This window comes from Grampus griseus, assembly GCF_964374135.1.
Source record: "Grampus griseus genome assembly, chromosome: 6".
NCBI classification, from domain to species: Eukaryota; Metazoa; Chordata; class Mammalia; order Artiodactyla; family Delphinidae; genus Grampus; species Grampus griseus.
The window spans coordinates 34618986-34639383 of NC_139000.1; the positions used below are offsets into that span (position 1 = coordinate 34618986).

At 51.3% G+C, this 20398-nt stretch overlaps 1 protein-coding gene across 3 annotated transcripts in view; it reads left to right on the forward strand.

The window, feature by feature from the left end:
• The first annotated feature begins 499 nt into the window (after window positions 1-499).
• SHB (SH2 domain containing adaptor protein B) overlaps window positions 500-20398 on the forward strand; it is a 135081-nt gene continuing 115182 nt past the window's right edge. For all 3 annotated transcript variants that reach the window (XR_014296907.1, XM_082657114.1, XM_082657115.1), the window contains exon 1: window positions 500-1815. Coding sequence is in view for 2 of the 3 variants with exons in the window: in XM_082657114.1 (XP_082513240.1) it covers window positions 1105-1815 (711 nt within the window). In the remaining variant the exon portion in view is untranslated. The remainder of the gene's footprint in view (window positions 1816-20398) is intronic.

The window sequence follows — 20398 nt, forward strand, 5'->3', positions numbered from 1 at the left end:
GACACCCTGTCCCTAAGGGGTCTCGGCACCGCAATTCCTCCAAGCGGGTCACGCCGTAAACTAGAAAAGCCTCGTGTCCCCAACAGTGGGGATCCCTGGGTAGCACAGCGCGCGGGTCCCGGGGAAGGGTTTGGCCTCTGCGCGCTGCAGGCTTAGGCTGGCAACCTCTCGCCCTAGGAGGCGGCGGACTGCGAGCGAGACGGGGCCGGTTGCGCCGCGGGACCCCGGCGCCCTCAGGCGAGACCCAGGGCCTGGCGCCGAGGCGGCCACAGGAGGTGGCGCGTGCTGAAGAGGGGAGCTGCTTCTGCCCAGGACCCGGGCGCAAGAGGGGCGGAGCCAGGGCCGAGGTCTGGCAGCAGGACGCGTGGGGGTGGGCGGGGCGGGGCGGGGTCTGCGGGGGCGGGATGGGGGCGGGGCGCGCGCGGGCTCAGGGAGGGCGGGGCCGCAGCGCGGGGCGGGCGCTGGCGGCCCGAGTGTCACACACGCGGCGGTTCGGGAGGCGGCGACAGCGGCAGCAGCAGGCGCCGCCGGGACGGGCACGGGCGCGCGGGCTCGGGCGGGCGCCGGCTGCCTCCTCCCTCCCTCGTCGCTTGCTCGCTCGCTCGCTCTCCGGCCCGCTTGCTAGCCGGCCGGGTGCCGAGCTCGCTACAGCGTTCTCGGGAAGGAAGAAGTGGGGGGCCGAGGACGCCGACAAGTTCCAGCAGTACCGGGAATCCGGGCCAAGGCGGTGGCTGCGGTTCCGACGGGGCAGGAGCGCGCTCCGTGGCGGAGCGCACGGCCAGAGCGTCCGAGGAGGGGGGCGCCCGGGCCTTTAGTTATCTGTGGGGCCGCGGCCGGATCCCATGAGACGCGCCCGCGAAGGGCACGAGATCCGAAGCCTGGGAGGCGCGCGGAGGAGGCGGAGGGCGGTGCTGCAGCGGCCGGAGCCCGGGAGCGGCCGGCAGGAGGCGGAGGAGAGAACTTGAACTTGGCGTCGGGAGCGGGCGCCCCGGACGCCCCTCGCCGGGGCGGGGGCGCCGAGGGACCTGGGCGGCAGCACTGCCCCCCGAATGGCCGCGGCGGCGGACCCGGCTCCCGCGCCGCGGCCCTAGGCGGCCTCTCGCCATGGCCAAGTGGCTGAACAAGTACTTCAGCTTGGGCAACAGCAAGACTAAGAGCCCCCCGCAGCCGCCGCGGCCCGACTACCGCGAGCAGCGGCGCCGGGGCGAGCGGCCCTCGCAGACCCCCCAGGCCGTGCCGCAGGCCCCCTCTGCCACCTCGGCGTCCTGCGGTACGGCCGCCGCCTCCTGCTTCTCGGCCTCGTCGGGATCGCTGCCCGACGACAGCGGCAGCACTAGCGACCTTATCCGCGCCTACCGCGCACAGAAGGAGCGCGACTTTGAGGACCCCTACAACGGGCCCGGCTCGTCTCTGCGCAAACTGCGCGCCATGTGCCGCCTGGACTACTGCGGCGGCGGGGAGCCAGGCGGGGGGCAGCGTGCCTTCTCGGCCTCGTCCGCGACGGGCGCCGCGGGCTGCTGCTGTGCCGCCTCTGGCGCGGGCGCCGCCGCGTCCTCGTCGTCGTCCTCGGGCTCCCCTCACCTCTACCGCAGCAGCAGCGAGCGGCGGCCCGCCACGCCAGCCGAGGTGCGCTATATCTCCCCCAAGCACCGCCTCATTAAGGTGGAGAGCGCCGCGGGCGGTGCCCCAGAACCCTCGGGGGGCTCCTGCTCAGGCGGTCGCACCTGGAGCCCGACGGCCTGCGGAGGCAAGAAACTGCTCAACAGGTGTGGCGCCTCGGCCGCGGAAGAGAGCTGTGCCGGCAAGAAGGACAAGGTAAGGCGCCCCTCGGCCTCACCCGAGGTTCCAGAGCCACTGTGCGCACGGGTAAACTGAGGCACCTGTCTAGTTTCGAGTTCCTACATCCACTCGGGCTAGGACCTTTGGGGTCAGGCCTCTCAACGGTGCTTCCCAGTTCTGCCTCTGCATGCGCTTTTTCCCCGATCGCCGGCCTCCTGACACAGTCTCTTTCACTGCTGCTGCCAAAACGTCCTGTCTCTGAGCCCACAGCCAGGTGCCCCTTTCGGAAGTAGCCTGACGAGAGCGCCCCGCCCAGCCTTGCCCAAGAAAGAGACACCTAACTAGCCCTTCAGACCCCCGAGGAGGAAAGTCAGAGAGGCAGAGCTGTCACGGACTTAACAGCGTGTTTACTCTTGTCTACCTCCTCTTCCTCCTGCCCGATTCTATACATGGGAAACTGAGGTCCGGAGCTGGGAAGGGACTCGCCGGATATTACCCATTTCCGATGGCAGATTCAGACCGGCTGTCTTTAAATGGATATATGTAAATCACTCTAAACGCCCTGCCCTGACCCACCCCCCTGCGCCAGGTTTCGAAATGGGACGGCCTTTTGTACTGGAGCTGCACCGGGAACCCCAAGCGTGCTCTTCCAGTTGCAGTGAGCTGGCCTACAAGAGCGCTCCACTTAGACCTGTCAGTTCCTCCAGCCGCGCATGGGAGGGGTCCGCCTACCCAGCCAGCTGGAAGGAGACCCACCCCTCCAAAACCTCACCTTCCTTCCTGACCTTACCCCCACCCCATACAGCCCCAGGGATGAGGGGGATGATTTTGTGCAACCTCCCCTCCCTAACAAATCAGACCATCTCGAGCCCCACCTTTGAAGCAGGTTAGTTAATTCCAGCCAGATGGGGCCCTCTCCTCCCCCTTCACACTCCTGTGACACCCTCCTTTCCCCCACGAAATAATACTTGTTCTGTCTACTTCTGGTGGAAGGCAGTGTTTTGATTACATCTGAGGCCCAGTGCCTTGCAATGGCTATCAGGCCGCTGTCCCTCTTGTTCTCCTCTGGCCCCCTACGTTCTCCCAAAGGTAAACTTTTGCCCAGGTGTGGGCTGGGGGAGACTGATAGAGTCTGAGTTTCTTTTAGGACTGGATGTCCAGACAGGAGGGAGACAGGCTCCTACCTGCCAGCTGGTGCTTGGAAAGGGATCTTTTTTGTTTTCCAGGCAGGAGGAGTAAGGGGATGCCCCTCCTGATTTTTTTCTGCCTGACTTCCTCTCCCCCAAGGTCCTAGGTCCCCCGAGTACTCCCTCCTCCCCCCACTGGGTCTGCTGAAGGCATCGTGGGCAGTTGGTGGATTCCACCTCCCTCTGGGCCAGTTTTGGGGACACATCTTGGAAGCATGGACCCTGGGCTTCCTAAGCACCCAGGATGCCATACCTAAATGACGAAGAGCTGGAAGCCAGGTGGTCACCCAGGTGCTGCCTTGGGGACAGAGGAGGTTTCTCCGAGAGCCCCCAGGATTATGGGTTTGTGGTTGATCTATGAGGGAAACAGCAGAGAGGCTCCCTGCTGCCTTATGTGTGGCCCAGGCTTGGCTAGGTGCTGGCCTGGGAGAACCTGAAGTCCCTGGGGATGGAAGGACGGCCCACCCTAGCTCTCCAGAGAGATTGTGCCTTCCCCCATTACTCCATGACCACCTCCCAGGTGGGCAAATCTCCTTTCTCTACCACTGCTTGTCGTTCTGCTTGCTCACTGAAGTCTTTCTTTATGGTTTTCAAAACTCTAGTAAATGTTTTTTCTTATTATAATTAAGACTGTTTCAAATACTGAGGAATAATAAGTTTTATAGCTGGAGTGTCAAGTGTGTTGAAGACTTGGCTTGTTTGTATTTCTTACAGGTCTTCTCTGTGCTCTCCCTTGCTGGGTACTAGAGCAGGGTCTAGTGAATACTGTGGCCCAGGCCACAGTGTGCATGGTAAGTGCCGTGATGGGACGTGGTCAGGGAGGACCATTATTATGGTTGGCTGCAGAAGAGAGCCTGGTGCTGTAGGGGACTGCAGGTAAAGGCCCTGTGGCCAGAATTCAGAGGTTAGAGTTGGGCAGGACCCCAGAGGGGCAGGAGGGCCCGGGTGAGGGAGGACCTTGAAAGCTAAGCACAGTGAGGGCCAGTGAGGGGGTTTAGCTGCTAAATGATGTGAGCAAATGTGGTTTTTAAAAAAGATCTCTCTGGGGACTTCTCTGGTGGCACAGTGGTTAAGAATCCACCTGCCAATGCAGGGGACATGGGTTTGAACCCTGGTCCAGGAAGATTTCCCCATGCCGAGGAGCAACTGAGCCTGTGCGCCACAACTAGTGAACCTGTGGTCTAGAGCCCATGAGCCACAACTACTGAGCCCACCTGCTGCAACTACTGAAGCCTGCGTGCCTAGAGCCTGTGCTCTGCTCACTGCAACTAGAGAAAGCCTGTGCGCAGCAACAAAGACCCAACACAGTCAAAAAAAAAAAAAAAGATATCTCTGGGCTGTATTTTCACATACTAGGTTTTGACTTTGAGCCCTTTGGTCTTTTAAGAAGTTGTTGTGATCCTTGGAGTTGGAGGGATTGTGGCTACCAGATGTTCTTTCTAACGAGTAGGAGGGGAAGGAGCCCAGAAGGGTCATAGTATGCAGTGGTTCTCAAACTGGCACCCGGAGCACTGGTTAAAACACAGATTGTGGGACCCATCGCCTGAAGTGCCTGAGTCACCACACCTGGTGTGGGGCCTGAGAATGTGCATTTCTAACAAATTCTCAGGTGATCTTTTGCTGCTGATCCTGGGACCACACTTAGAGAACACTAATGAAACAGTGGCTTCTTAACCCTCCCTCTGGGTCTTCTGGTCAGAGCTGCTTTGGGATGCAGACTCTGGATGTCCTCATCTCTGCCCTCTTTGTGGGACTGCCTCCTAATCCGGGGCTAACACCCACCCCCAATTCCTGGCCAGGCAGCCAGGAGGCAGCCTGGTTTTCACATTATTTCCAGCCAGATAGCTTTTGGAAGGTCAGGCATACTGCAGATCCAGCCCTGAACACCCCAGAGCCCGCCTTCTGCCCCTCACCCACAGATCCAGGAAAACCTACTCTAGCCCACTTAATCTCAGACCCAGCTTCCTTTTTTCTGTTGTTAGGAGTTAGGACAAGAACCCCTAGGGCTGCTGAATGCCGCCTGCGTGCCAGGCCCTGTGTTTTTAACATCGGCCTGTGTTGAGGGTTGCTATGGCATGGGAGTAGGAGCTATTGGTCCATAGATCCTCCTTTGAGGGCCTCCATTGCCACCTCCCAACCAGCTTTATCTTTGGGGGGCCCTTCTCCTGCTTCCCTTAGTTACCTGTGCTTCCTCCTGACACATACGTGGGCGTCCTTCTACTCTCCCAGATAAGTCCCGGGGCACACACACACCTGGTCACATATGCACCACTCAGCCAGCCTCCAGTTTGGGGCATTTTCCCTTTTAGAATCATCTGTAACAGACTGTGTTTTCAGTTTAACTAGCTTTTCCCTGCACTTACTTTTGTGCTCAGAGATCTCTTGGTACAAGGGCGAGCTAGGAGGAAGGGAATAAAGGCTGCAAAAGACTTGGCAGTAATCTTTGACCTAAGCCTCCGGAGGATATCTACACACATTGTCTTTTCATCATTTGTTTCCCAGTGTTTTTGTCTTGGGGAATTTAGTGAGGTCTTCACCTAGGAGGCAGCTTTGAGCTGGGGAGAAGGCTGACTGAAGCCTGCGGGAGCACTTAGGTGCCTGTGCTGTGAGTGTACATGCATACGTGTGTCCATATATGTATGTGTGTGGGCGTATGTGTGTGCAAATATATGTATGAAACCTTAATGTGGAGGGTGTTCTTAGAAACTAGAGCTTTCTTGCAGTGGGCCTCACTTGGGGAATGAGAGGTGACAATGTGAGATACGTGGGGTCCTGAGTTTAGATCTCACAGGGGAATCCTTGAAGACTGTTGAGTCAGGAAAAGGATAGACTCAGAGCCATGGTTGAGGAGGATCCCAGGTTACACACAGCTGCCACAGTCTGGGGGAAATGGGTTTGGAGTTAGGAGGCAATTACAATACAGTCCGAGTGAGACACAGTGAGGGCCTGAACTCCTGGGAAGAGAAAAACGAAACTTTAGTAGGTGGAAATATTATTCCTTCAGGTTGTCTTTATAAAAAAATAATGATGACAAAAAGGCCAGTAACTTGGTAGGTCTCCTTTTGTGCAGCCGAACAGGGCTCATCCAGTTGTATTTTCTGCTGAAGTCTTGTTCTTTTATCAAAATTAAGTAAATGTTTCCGCTGCAACTGAGAAAGTCAAGATGCACCATGACATCAGTTCCCCAAGTTTTAAATACATGCTGATGTGTACCAACAATTTATATTTTGTCAGCATCCACAGAGTTGAGTTAAATAACATGTTTCCTAAGGAATAAATAATATCATGTTCAACTTTTTTTTTTTTTAAACACTCAGCAAACAGTTTCTGAGCAGCATGCTAAGCAGGGGGCAATTCAGAGAGAATAAGTGGTGGCCAGCTTTCCAAGAGAGAAGCTTTTCAGTTTGTAGTTGAACACGAGCTTTTCAAGATCTAGTCTGGGAGACAGAGACGGGTAATGAGGCAGTGTCGCAACATGTGACATGCCAGAACAGAAGGGTGTGCAAAGGGCTGGGAGGGCCTCAACTCTGTCTGTGAATTCAAGGAGGGCTTTCGGGGGTGGCAGCATTTGAGCTTCTCCATGCAGAGGCTTGTGCCAAGAGAATGGTTGGAGGCTCTGAAGGGTGGGTGTGGCAGGAGGTTGCAGACGGAGGTTAGAGCCACAACAGGAAGAGAGTGTCTCACTGTCTTTGTGGGGAGTTGTGACTTGTCTTTCAATCCTTTTCACTTCAAATCATTGATGTATAGCTTGATTGAAGCCAGGGTCAAGCATGAGCTGTCAGTCATTTCTATTTGGTTAACAACCACATTCTCCAGTTCTGAGAAAGTAATTGATTGGAAAGGTAAGAGCCAAGCTTGGTAGCTGTGGTTTGGCTTGGAACACTTTCTTCTTTGAAGTCCTGTCCCTTGAAAGTAGTGTGAGAAAAACGCTGCATATCAAACCCAGTTTTTCCCATTGATTCCCCGGAAGAGAAGTATGTTCTCCAGGCTTCAGGCTAACCGCTTAATTGGTCCTTGAATCCTCACAATCACCGGAGAAGGGGTTTATGTACTGTATCAGTTAGCTATTGCTGCGTAACAAATCATGCCAAACTCTGGTTTTAAACCAGAGGTTAGCAAAGTTTCTTAGAGCCAGTTAGTAAATAATTTAGCTTGCAGGCCAGACAGCCCCCATCACAACTATTCAACTATTCTGCCATTGTAGCTTGAAAGCAGACTTAGACAATATATAAATTAAAAGGGTGTAGCTGTATCCAATCTTTATTTACAAAAACAGGAAGCTGGCCTGTGGTCTGTAGTTTCCAACCCCTGCTTTAAATGATAAGCCTTTATTATTGACCATGAACCCACACGTCAGCTGAGTAGTTTTTCTGGCCTCAGCTGGGCTCACTCAGGCATCTAAGGTCAGTGTGGAGTGTATGTGCTGCCCTGCCAGTCCTAGCCAGGTTCTCTTACATGTATGGGGATGCCTGGTTTAGGATGGCCTTGGCTATATCGAGTAAGCTCTGTTCCATGTGGTCTCTCATCTTCCAGCGAGTTAGCCTTGTTCATATGATGGTGGCAGGGTTCCAAGAAATTACAGAAGCCCATACAGTTTCTTGAGGTAAGAAACTGGCCTACTGTCCCTACTGTCCCTTCTGCTGCATTCTGTTGACCAAAGCAAGTCATAAGGCCAGCCGGGATTCGGGGAGAGAGGAGGAGCTGCGAAGTCCCATGGCAGAGGACAAGGATACAGACAGGCCATTAGTGCTATTGGGGCCTTTAGTGCTATTCCTCTACCATGGATAGTATTGCCCCCATTTTACAGTTAAAGAAACTGAGTCTCAGAGGTAATAACTTGCCTAATGTAACACAGCTACCAAGTGATGGGGCCCAGTTTATACCTATTCAGTCTGAATTCAAAGCCTATATGCTTTTTATCAATTTGTTCCTCTCCTTTCAATGATTTAGATGGAGATAGTAAGACTCTGATTTTTTAATCTTTTTTTTTTTTTTTTTTTTTTTGCGGTGCGCGGGCCTCTCACTGTTGTGGCCTCTCCCGCTGCGGAGCACAGGCTCCGGACACGCAGGCTCAGTGGCCACGGCTCACGGGCCCAGCCGCTTCACGGCACATGGGATCCTCCCGGACCGGGGCACGAACCCGCGTCCCCTGCAGCGGCAGGCGGACTCTCAACTACTGAACCACCAGGGAAGCCCCTGATTTTTTATTTATTTATTTATTTGGCTGCGTTGGGTCTTCATTGCTGCGCACCGGCTTTCTCTATTTGCAGCGAGCAGGGGCTACTCTTTGTTGCGGAGCGTGGGCTTTTCATTGTGGTGGCTTCTCTTGTTGCGGAGCATGGGCTCTAGGCGTGCGGGCTTCAGTAGTTGCAGCATGCAGACCCTAGAGCGCATGGGCTTCAGTAGTTTTGGCACGTGGGCTCAGTAGTTGTGGCTCGCAGGCTCTAGAGCGCAGGATCAGTAGTTGTGGTGCACGGTCTTAGTTGCTCTGCGGCATGTGGGATCTTCCCAGACCAGGGATCAAACCCGTGTCCCCTGAATTGGCAGGCGGATTCTCAACCACTGCGTCACCAGGGAAGTCCCAAGACTCTGATATTTACTGAAATGTGTGTTGTATGTCTCCTGCTCCCCTTCACTTAATGCTCCTCTTCTTGCACCCCCTCCCCCATCCCTTTCAGTCTGGGCTTTGGTGGTCCCCAAAGGCTCCCCAGAGCTGGCTTTTCTCTCTCCCTCCCTCATCTCCCTCTGAGTTCCATAAATGAGATGTTAATGTAGCACTTGAGTTATTTCATAGAAAAATTCTGCACACAGAGTTGCCACTTCCCAAGGGACAGCTGCACAAGATCACAAGATGTGTGTCTTGTAACTGTTATGTCTTCTCATTCAAGGACTGGCGAGGCTGTGTGTACTCTTTTAAGAAAAAAAAAAAAAACTTATATCTTGGCCCTTGTCAACAAGGAACCTAAGTTTCCTTGAAGGAGATCTGATGACCGTCTTCTAATCTGACAACCTCAGAACATGACTGATTTCCACAGACTGAACCCCCAAGACTTGACCTCGTCCTCTCCCCCAAAGCATTTCTGACCCATAAAATAGGTGTTAAAAGGCAAATCTGAGACAAGTGTGTTTTCCTTTGGCCATTTAAGCAAAGCTGAACCTGCCTGTGGTCGAGTGCTTCCCTGGGCAGTTTCACTTGGAGCTGGCTTTCTCATCTTGTGCTGAGAGAGCCAAGTGGTAGTGGCCTGTGGCGAAGGGGTAGGTCAGGCTGGGCCCTAGAAAATAAATTGGGATTTGTGGCTTTGAAGCAGAGAGCCGGGTTGCTGGCTGGCTGATGGCAGCACCTCCGTCAGCTTTCTGAGGGAGGCTGTTCCTGCAGGATGGAGACAGGCTGCCGGTGGTGTCTGCCACACTGACTTGTAACTTGTTTGGCTCGTGTTGACTGAGAAATTGCCATATGCAGGCCACTGTCAGGAGCTGTGTGGATACAGGGATGAACTAGGAGTTGGGTAGTGCCTGCCTGTAAGGAGCTTGTTTTCTGGTGAGGACACAGGAACCAAGGTTAGAACACAGCTCTGTATGGCAGAATTTGTCTATAAACAAAGTATTGTGGGTGAGCTGAGAGCCATCCTGGCACAGAAGCTGTTCTGGGCAGAGCCTTGATTCCGTGGAGCTGAAGGAGAAGCAGGGTCAGGAGGACGTTCATTTCAACTGAGGGAAGCAGGGAAGGTTTCTTGGAGGAGGAGGCGTTTGAATCAAGAAAGAGTAGTCACTTGAATTGAAGGAGCTTTCCACAATAGCAGTATTAGCCAGTACTTCCATTGCATATACTCTAAGGCAGACATTGTTCTTTGTGCTCTACGTGCGCTAACTTACTGCTCACCAAAGTCCCTTGAGGTAGATGCTACTGTCATTCCCATTTTACATATGAGAGCACGAGGCAGAGAGGTTAAGTAACTTGTCTAAGGTCACCCTGCCAGTAAGTGGCAGAGATGAGATTTGAAGCTGGCTTTAGGGTCTTTGTTTTGAATCACTGTGCCATATCACCTCAGGCTGCACAATCTCATACCTGAATTTTCTCTGCCTTATTTGTGGCTAGATTTAAACTCTTATAAAAATCCCCTCTGTTAGCATTGTAGGACCCACCCAAACTCCTACATTTGGGTGAGTATTCCACAGCTGAAAAGATACTTTCACACCCATAATTAATTTAACTCTAAGAGTCACTCTGTGAGGAAGGTGCTGTAACACCCATTTTACAGATGGAAAAACTGAGGGTCTAGGGAGGCATGGAGCCCACCCTGCCTCCCAGCAGGAACTGGCCGAGCCAGTAGCCAGGCTGTTGACCTTGTGTTCTGAGCCCAGTGCCCTTTGTGCCGGGGTGGTGTGGAGGTGGTTTGGCCAAAGCTCCAGTCCACAGGAAGGGTGACAGCCTGATTGATTTCCGGTTCTTTCCGTGTTTTGATTCTGAAACGAGTTACTGAGATCATTAAGGAGCATCGACAGAGGACCTTGCTTCCACAATGGAATTTTCCTTCTCTTCCTGTTTGGTATTTTCCAGTAATATTTCTATTAATGTTTCACTTTCGGAGGCACTGGCTTCCTGAGAGTTTGCACTTTCTCAATTGATGAGCCAGGAAGAACTGAATTTTCCTCTAAATCATTCAGTTCCTTTCCATCTTCTCCAAGGGGAGCTCTCTCTGGATTTCCCATTATGCAGTAGAGGAAGGATCTTGGAGGTGGGTCCAAGGGATGGAGAGAGAATTAGTCAGGGCCCTGGGGAATGACTCAGGCCCTGAGTTTTCCAAGCAGAACTTAAGAATAATGGTCAGAAAGGGGCTTCCCAAGGCCGGGGAGGGGAGAAATGACTTGATAGGTGGGTGGGCTGGGGCAGGGCTGGTCCACTGCTGGGCCTTCACTTACAGGCTGGACTCCGAGTCCTCAGCTGGGCCATGAGAGCCCATACCAAGTCCTTTCTCCCCATTCATTCATTAAACACACATTGTTGAGAATGGGCTACCTGCTGGGTATTGTTCTATTTAGATGCTGGGGATACAGCTGTGGACAAAACATAAAAATTCATGCTACCCTGAGTTTACCCTCTCGTGAGAGGATTCAAGCAAATAAAGTATGTCGGGTAGAGTGTAGAGAAAAATAAAGCTGGGGTGGGCCTCAGTTTGGGGTGGGGTGCTGTTTCAGATGGGTGCTCAGAGGGCTTTGCTGAAGGGTGTGATGGTGTGATTCACACGGCTCTCGGAGAGAAGTGCATTCCAGGCAGAGGGAACAGTCAGGGCAAAAGTCCAAGGCAGGAGCATGCCTGGCTGCTTCAGGGAGATTGGCATGACTGAGTGGAGCAGGTGGAGAGGAAGTGGGGAGACGAGTTCTGAGAGGTGGGACAGGGAGGCTGAGTGTTTCGGGCCTCTCTCGCTTTATCTCTGGGTGAGATGGGAAGTCAGTGGAGGTTCTGAGCAGAGGAATGACGTCATCTGGCTTTTGGGTTTTGAAAGGATCACTCTGGCTGCCTACTGGAGAATAGACTGGAGGGGACCAGCCAGGAGACCAGCTGGGAGGACCTTCAGCCACAGGAACTGGGGTGTTAGCGGTAGGTGATGAGAGGAGACCAGATTCAGGACATGCCCTGAAGGTAGAGCTGCAGGATTTCCTGCCAGATGAAATGTGAGATGTGAGGGGTGAGGAGAGTCACAGATGACTCCAGGTTTTAGCTTGAGCAGCCGGGAGGGTAAATTGTCATTAGCTGAGATGGGAGGACCCTGGAAGCGCAGTCACAGTCCAGCCAGTGGAGTTGATCCAGCAACTGATTCTGGGACTTAAGAGCCAAACACGCTCTGAGAACCCAGAGAAGGCATGGGTGGCCTCTGTCTGGGGCTGGGGAAAACCACCAGGAAGAGGAAGTCATCTGGGAGGTGGGTCCAGAGGAAGGTGCACATGGGGCATCCCAGACAGAAGGGGTCCTGTCGACAGTGACTGAGATTGGAAAGGGACCCCTGCTGGGCGCAAGCAGGTGTGGCCAGAGCCTGGGGATTGACTGGTGTAACTGCACATGATAGAGGAAAGAGGCAGGGAGCTGGATGTGAAGGGCCACCTGCCACTGGTCGAAAATTGCCCCCATTCTCCAAATTGGGAGGCCACCTGCTGTGTTGTGTGCCTCAGCTGGGCACCAGAGCAGGGTGAAGAGGAGGCTGGAACCTGCCTGTTTTGCTAAGCAGAGCATTTCCTTACGGAGCGCTTGTGATTGTTGCCAATGTTCTTTCTCATCTGGGGCTCACCAGTAGGTGGGCTACGAGGAGGAGGCAAACAGAAGGAGGAAGAAAGGAACTTTCCTGGTTTCTACAGGCCACAGCTAAACTCTAAAAATGAAAATGACCAGAAAATTCTTCACAGTGAAGCTTCACTGTTTTGTGGGGCGTGCACTCCCAGAAAGCCAGACAGCCTCGTAATCCTCCCGGTGCATTCCAAAGCCGTGCATGTGATTTGGGGCCCGCGTGGCATTCGCGGAATGACTCAGCCCCTACCTGCTCTCCCATGTGGGGCAGATGCGAGTTGGCCGTGTTCTAAGGCCGTTCCTCAGAACAGCAAGCTTGGATTTTTTGATATATTTCAATGTTTATCTCTGTGTTAACTTTTCTCTTCCCCCTTCAACAAAACTAAGACAGGTTTGGTATAGAAAATGCTGATAAGCAAAACTAAAATAGAAACCAACTTTAATTCTACAATTCAGAGAAACCGCTGTTAACATTTCACTGTTTTTCCATCTAGCCTTTTTTTCAGTGCATATATATGTGTGTGTGTCTGTGTATATATATATTTCACTTCACAAAAATTAATATTGTGTGTATCTATTTGTGTTCTTTTTGCTTAAAGACATGGAAAGATGTCTACATTGTCTTAAACATTCAACAACAGTAATTTAATGTCTGTATAGTATTCTGTTTGCTTATTTAGGCTCTCCCAGTTTTCACTAATTTAACAGTGCTATAGTGAACATCTTTGTAACTTAATTCTTTGCATAAATAAGTCTGTGATTATTTATCTGGGATTGATTCCCAGAGGAGAATTGTTGGGTAGGAAGATAAAAATTTTGATACATTCTTTCAAATACTAGAAAGACCTTACAAGTTTTCACCTGCTTTACTCTAATGCAATTTAGTTTAATTTGCAGTTTCTTAGGTTACTGGTGCATATGTTTGTTGACTGCTTGTGTCTCATTTCCGAAATTGTGTACTTCTATCTGTCCATCCTTCCTGCCATAGGGTTTATCTTTTTATTAATTCGTAAGAGCTCTTTGTGGATTAAGGATGGCAGCCCCTCGCCTGCCGTTTGGGTTGCAGGGAATTTTTTTTTACAAGTTTGTAATTTGCCTTTCGGCTCTGTATCTGGTGGTTGCTTTTGTTGTTTACACTGAATGGTTTTCTGTTGCTGAATCAGTCGATGTTTCTCATGATTTTTGAGTGTGCTGCTTAGAAAAGTTTTCTGTACTCCAATGTATTTTCTTCTAATACTTTGATGGTTTCTTTCTTTCTTTCTTTGGCTGCGTCAGGTCTTAGTTGTGGCACATGGGATCGTTCGTTGCAGCACGCAGGCTTTTTTGTTGCACTGCGCGAGTTTCTCTAGTTGCAGCGTGTGGCTTAGTTGCCCTGTGTCCTGTGGGATCTTAGTTTCCCGACCAGGGATCGAACCCGTGTCCCCTGCATTGGAAGGCAGATTCTTAACCACAGGATCACCAGGGAAGTCCCTCTTTCTTTTTTAACGTTGACTTTAATCTGGAGTTTGATTTCAGGGTATGAGGTAGGGTTTTAATGTTATTTTTCCAAATGACCAGTCTGTGTCTGGACATCCTCTCCTCCTTGCTTGCTCTGTGAGCTGTCTGTATTTCTTCAGGTGCCTTTTTAGACTTCAATATTTTGACTCCATCTTGCCCTGACTGTGTTAAATTCTCATTAGCTATTATGATAATGATGATTTCACCTTGTCTTTATAAAATGACACCTTCCGTCTGCAGATACCCATGCACTTATTATACATTCAACTCCTGACACCTGAGGGAAGTAACTGGGTATTAGTACTTCATCTTTGGATGCCATACCTGACGCGGTGGGTGGGATGAGGCCAGGAAAGCTTCGCCTCACCTCTACTGGAGTCAGCTTCCTCCTCCAGGACCAGGGGGCCGGCTGTCTAGGTATATCCAGTGCAACCACTTACTGTTCGCCCTGCCTATGTAGCCTTATCTGGGTGGGTCCCTTTCAGCTTTCGCATGGTGACTTTTGTGGAGAGAGGGGTGCAGCATTCAGTCATCCATGCAGCAAACATTTTTTAGATACCCGCCATGTTCCAGCACTGGGCTGAGTCATGCAGACCATCAGCAATGAGTAAGCCCTGGCACTCTAACTCAAAGCCCAGGAGGGGATACTGGAAAGGCCCAGGAATATCTCTGCTGCAAGGCAGAAAGTGTTCAGTGCCAGGATACAGAGGCAGGTAATGACTCTGAGTAACAAGAAGCATTGGAACCTGAGGTGGGCACGGGCAGCACTGTAGTAGACCATGGGTAGCAGAGCTCAGACTGGAAGGATGGAGAGGACTTGAAGGTGTGGTATGTGGGGACTATATTATTTTGGTCATTTAAATTTTTTTCACACCCACCAAAGTCCAATGCAAGTGACATGAATTCACAGAGTTCTTCCCCCACCCACCGACCTCTTCTGTCCCCTCAACCCAGGTGTCCTATGTCTTCAATTGGTGAGGGACCCTTTCCGAGGCTCTGTTGCACGTTCTTCTTTTCCTGGCTCAGGCCAGCGTCAGGATAATCCATCCTGCAGTGTCTGCTGTGGGGTTTGTGACATTAATGAATTGGTGTTGATGGAACAGATTAAGACCAGGAGTGTTCACAGTGAATAAGTCAAGGAAAAAAAGATGCAGAATTTTCTGCATGAACACGGATGAACATTTTTATGGGCCTAAGAGGCTGAGGGTGTCTGCCTAATTCACTATGCTGTGTGTCACAGCATGTCAATGAACCCTACCTAGACCAGCCCTGGCAGCACAAATCACCAGGAGAGCATTTTTCAAAATTTTTAGTTGCCTGGGCTCCACCTCACACTAATCACACCATGGTTTCTGGGGACAGAGCCTGAGTATCAGTACTTTTGGAAGGTCCCCATGTGATTCTGATATGCAGCCAATGCTGAAAGTTGCTGTCCTGGAACTTGGTTTGGGGTTCCAGGGGAGCCTAAGGATCATCCAGTCCAACCCTCCTGCATCCGTGCCTGAAAACTTCCAGTTATGGGGGGATTTGTCACATGAGCACACACTCGTTTGCACAGCTGAGCTTTCAAGTTTTTTCTGCTGTTCCCTCCAACTTAGTACAGGTTTGTTGAGTACCTGGTGTTTATGGGAGCTCTGCTGGCTGACCTCTTTCTCTCTGTGGATTCTGTTACTGTTTTAGTTGGACTCTGAGGTCAAGCAGAACCAGTCTAACCTTACTTCTTCCACATGACGACCCTCAGATGTGTGATCGTATCTTCAAAGGCAGAGGGAAGCTGCAGGCTGTAACATTTCCCCATAGAGCCAGATTCCCAGCCAGGACACCAACTGCTAAGGGCAAGTACCCTTCAGCATCACAAGCGTGGAGGGCATTGATGGACCCCCAGTCCAGGAGCTTCCCGGGCAGGAAGTGGCAGGCTGGAGCGGGTTCTGCGTTGGGGGGGCTGAGGTTGACCCTGAAGAGTTAATCCTTCTGAAGCGTGACCAGATGGGGAGCAGAGCATCGTTGGATTCGATTCCCAGGTGGATTTTGGGGGTCTCAGGGCAAAGAGAGCAGGAGAGCAGCAGTCAGGAGTAGATTCCAGGGTAGCGGGTGGGATCTTGCCATCAGGACCTCAGCGCTGAGCAGGTAACAAGCAGAGCAGAAGCTGCCTGGCTGAGAGCGGCGTGGTGTCAGGAGCCAGGTATTCTCGGGCCAGGTGTTTGCCCTTTGTGGGGGTAGCCGGTGACGCTACACACCACAGGTGCCCAGAGCTGTTGATCCAAACACGGCAGGACCCTAGGGGTGTCCACTGTGGTGATGTGAAATGAGCACTAGTTTTGGGGTCAGAAGTCTGGGCTCAAATCCTGGACCTGGTGCTCAGAAGCTTAGTAATTTGGGGTTAGCTTCTCCGGGCCTGCAATGCTCATCTGTCCTAACATGGGCATAGTAATAATAGAGAGTGTCTCCTGACCCCTCACTCTGTGCCTCGTGCCTGTGGGACACTTTCTGTGTGTGATCCTCACGGCCAGTCTTTGAGGTGGTCCTGTTAGAATCCCCTTTTTACAGATGATGAAACACTCTGGAGATGGGGTTCAGGGGCAGTACCTAGGGTCTTTGTGAGGATTTAACAAAATTATTTGTTTAAATGGCTGAGCACAATGCGTGGCATGTAGGAAGAGCTTTATGAATTCTTTTGGCCACAGTCTGTCCTGGGCCTCAACCCAGCCTCGAACTCTGGGCTTCTTATAGCCACAGTCAAGCCAGTGGGACTTCCCTTTCTGGCCGGGTGAGGTTGTCCTCAAAAATTATCCCTATCCTATATTGACAGTCAGTTTGTGGTTGACCTATGATTCTCTGCAGTGGGAGAACAGAAGTAAAAACTCTACCTGGATCACCACTCTGTTCCGAGTGCTTTATGAATATTAACTCACTGAACCTCATGACACCCTAGGATGTAAGTTCTATTGAGTCCCATTTTACAGATGGAGAAACTAGGGCAAACATGTGTGGGTTGTTTTGTTTTTTTTTAAGTACTTCGTCAATAGGTGACACAGCTAGTAATGGGCAGAGCTGCAGGTGGGGGTGTGAAGCCCAGGAAGTTAGTTTGGCTTCTGTCTGCCCTTAACCTCTATGCTACACAGCTATAGGGAACAGTGACAGAGGTCAGTTCTGTATCATCTGGTTGTTCCAAAACCATGAGGCCAGAGCCATTTAAAAACCATAGCCTTCTACTGTTAATAAAGCATCTGGTTTGAGCCAGGCACTCTCCATATGTCTTCTCAAGATAATGCTGCCAAAGTAGCATCAGGAAGGCTTCATGGAGGAGGTGGCACGGGAGCTGGGCCTTCATGGATACAGAGGATTTGGATATTTAGAGATTTGTGGATGTTAGGAGGACATCCTGGGAGGGGCGTTGCGAGTGGTCCGAAGTGACTGAAAGAGAGGCTGTGAGAAGACAAAAGAGAAAATATACAAGAGTGAGAGATAAGGCCAGGTGACAGAAGGCCCAAAGGGACAGGCCACAGAGTTTGGTCTGTCCTCTGGTAATGAAAGGTGGTGGAGCACAGGAGTGACAGGGTCAGATCTGGGCTTTAGAAAAAAACCTATCTGTCTCTCTCTTAAGAGGATGGGTTAGAGAGGGCTGGGAGAGGGAGGCCTAAGCTGAGCCTGGGGGTGGGGAGCCCCGTTGGGAGGACACCAAATGCTTTATGCAGACTGGCCTGACCCCAGTCTGCATTCTTTCTTTCTTTATTTTTTAAAATATTTATTTATTTATTTATTTATTTGGCTGCATTGGGTCTTAGTTGCGGCACGTGGGATCTTCGTTGTGGCACGTGGGATCTTTCGCTGCAGTGCGGGCTCTTCATTGCGGCATGCGGGCTTCTCAAGTTGTGGCGCACGGGCTCCAGAGTGCGTGGGCTCTGTAGTTGCGGCACGCGGGCTTAGTTGCTCTGCGGCATGTGGGATCTTAATTCCTTGACCAGGGATCGAACCCTCATCCCCTGCATTGGAAGGCAGATTCTTTAACCACTGGACCACCAGGGAAGTCCCCCCCGCCCATACTGTGACTGACTGCTCAGGCAGCTCTCAGATGACATTGGGCAATGGAGGGAAATCGACTGAGTGCCTGTCTAGGGGATAGATTCTCTGGATCACTCTCATCAGTAGTTGAGATATGCCCTCTGTGTAGTTTGTAAGTTACCCAGTCCAGGAGAGCTTTTGTCCACATTCTGTCAGAGTCAGACGGATGGTGCACCAGGGGTCCCGGGGCCTGCGTCAGACATAGAGTTACGTCTCCACCTATGGTCTTTCTGGATAGTTGGGTGGGAGGAGGCCTTGTATGAACCAAGCAGCACCTCAGCTGCTTGCTTCTGTAGAAACACGGAGCAGGAAAGGGCAGAGCCACTGAACAGGGAAGTTGTGTGGGGTGAAGGAGGTGGGAGAGCATGCACTGTTTGTTCTGGGGGGCCACAGAGCTAGTCACCTGACCTTGAGACTGAGGTCCAGCTCTCCCATCTGTTGACAGCACCTCGGGGAGTTGGAGGCAGCCCAGGATGTCCGGGCAAACGATAGCAGGTCGAAGGAGCCACAGTAAAGCTGCTGCTGGAGGCTTCAGAAGAAGGGAATGCAAAAGGGAGAAGGGAGCGCTGGGGTTCTGGCTGCCACTAGGATGCCGACCTTCAGAGGACATCCTCCACCGGAGGAGCTCTGAGAAGCAGGAAGTGCTCAGGAGGCTTTGGGTCCCCAGGGGGGAAGAAACATTAGCCTTGATGAAGATGTTTGCTGGGCTCAGTTGAAGGGTCCCCTGAGGATCCCTGTCCAATTCCTCTCTCATTCATGGCTGAATCAGAGCCCCCTCTGGCCAGCAGAGCACGCTTCCCAATTCCTGAAGAGACGCTTTGTAAATAAAGATCTAGGAATAATGTGCCATCAGGCCAGCTCAGGGGGCTCTTGCCACATGCTTGGGGCACACGCCTGGGGAATTCAGCTGTCATTCAGCTCCTCCTTGCTGGGCTTCTGCAAGGCCTGGGATCCATCTGAAGGCCATCTGTGGCGTGACTGTGAAGTGACAAGATGGTGGGAATTGGTGTCATCACTTCCGAGTCACCCACAGGACAGCTGAGAACATTGTCAAGGCCTGGATCACACACGCAGGCCTTGGGCCTGATGTTCTCAAAGTGCAGACGCCCAAACCAGGCGTGCGTCTGGGGCCTTGCCTTCCTTCTCTTGTCCCGCCCCACCCTGATTTTTGTGTGCACCCTTGATTCTGGTTCTTTATCACCCTCAGACTAGAGCAGAAGTGGGCCTGGTTTTGAAAAAGCTGAGGAACTTTTCTCCATCCAGGCAAACCCTTTGTGTTGAGGAGTCCTTAAACTTATTAGACATGAAGCCTCCAGAGGAAGCAGAAATTGCTTCTGACGGCTCACAGAGATCGCTGAATGAAGAGTTTGAAAGTAAGAAATCAGTGGATGAGGGTGCGGGCACATTTTTGGGGGGGGTACTATTTAATTCCTCTCCTAAATTAGAAATGCCTTTCTTTATACCTGTCAAATCCTTTGGGGAATGGTTATTCCAGAAAATTTCATAACTTCTTTGCTTTTGATGGTTTCTTCTGGTTTTACCTATTTCTCTACAACCCAGCAAGTACCTTGGAACATTGAATTCCTTCAAGTTCAGAGGCTATAGTTCTGTCTGTGCTCAAATATTTCTTACTCTGCAAGTAAATTTCAGTTGTACACCTTCATTCAGTCAGAGGGTCATTTTAACTGGGACATTGCTGATAGGTGGGAAGGAAACTTTAAATTTATAAAGGGTACTGAAACAAAACAAGAAGTTCATGCCGTCTTGTGTTCCCCAGACTTTTCTTTAAAAAATTCGGAAAGGGAAATCAGGGCTTCCCTTGTAGGAAGAAGGAAGGCTTCCTTAGAAGATCTGGATTTTTGAATTTCAAAGGCTTGTTTGAATGTGAAATCTAAGGTCATCCTGTATTCACAGTCTAAAAATCAGAAAGAAGTGAGTTAGATTGTCATTATTAAGTTTATCCCTGCAGCCACTAGGGGCATGACATTTTCTATTCCTTAGTTCTTTAGTAGTAAAAGAGAATCTTACCCATTGCTGAATAAAAGACCACTTGAGCCCTGTTGCTGAAGAACCGTGGCATGTTTCCCTGCATTGGTCTGTGGTTGGATGGTCAAGACTGACAAACATTGACAGGTGGACCCAGAATCACAGGATGTGTCTCAGGGATTTGTAGCAAGCTGTGTGTGTTTCAGATCATCGTGCACTCGATTTTAAAACACTCCGGAATGCCCGCTCCGACGCTGGCCTAGGGATCTGAGAGCAGCAGTGTGGAGCAGTGAGAGAGCACTGACTGTTCAGGCTTAGTCTGGGTTCAAGTTGAGGGTCTATGACCTTGGGTAAGTCACTTGACCTTCCTGAGCCTATTTTCCCATCTTTAAATGAGGGTGTTCATCCCTATCATGAGGTCAGCCAATAAGGCCACTGTAAAAGGACCTTATAAATCAAGGTTGCCTTAAAAATGTTGTAGACTTGGTTCCAGGTCAGAAAGAATAAAGGGAGACTGAGGGAACAACACAGAGAAGCTGAAAAGTTGCTACTCTCTGGCCCAGTGGTTCCCCTGTTAGGAGTTTATCCTAAGGAGAGAGTGAAGAGA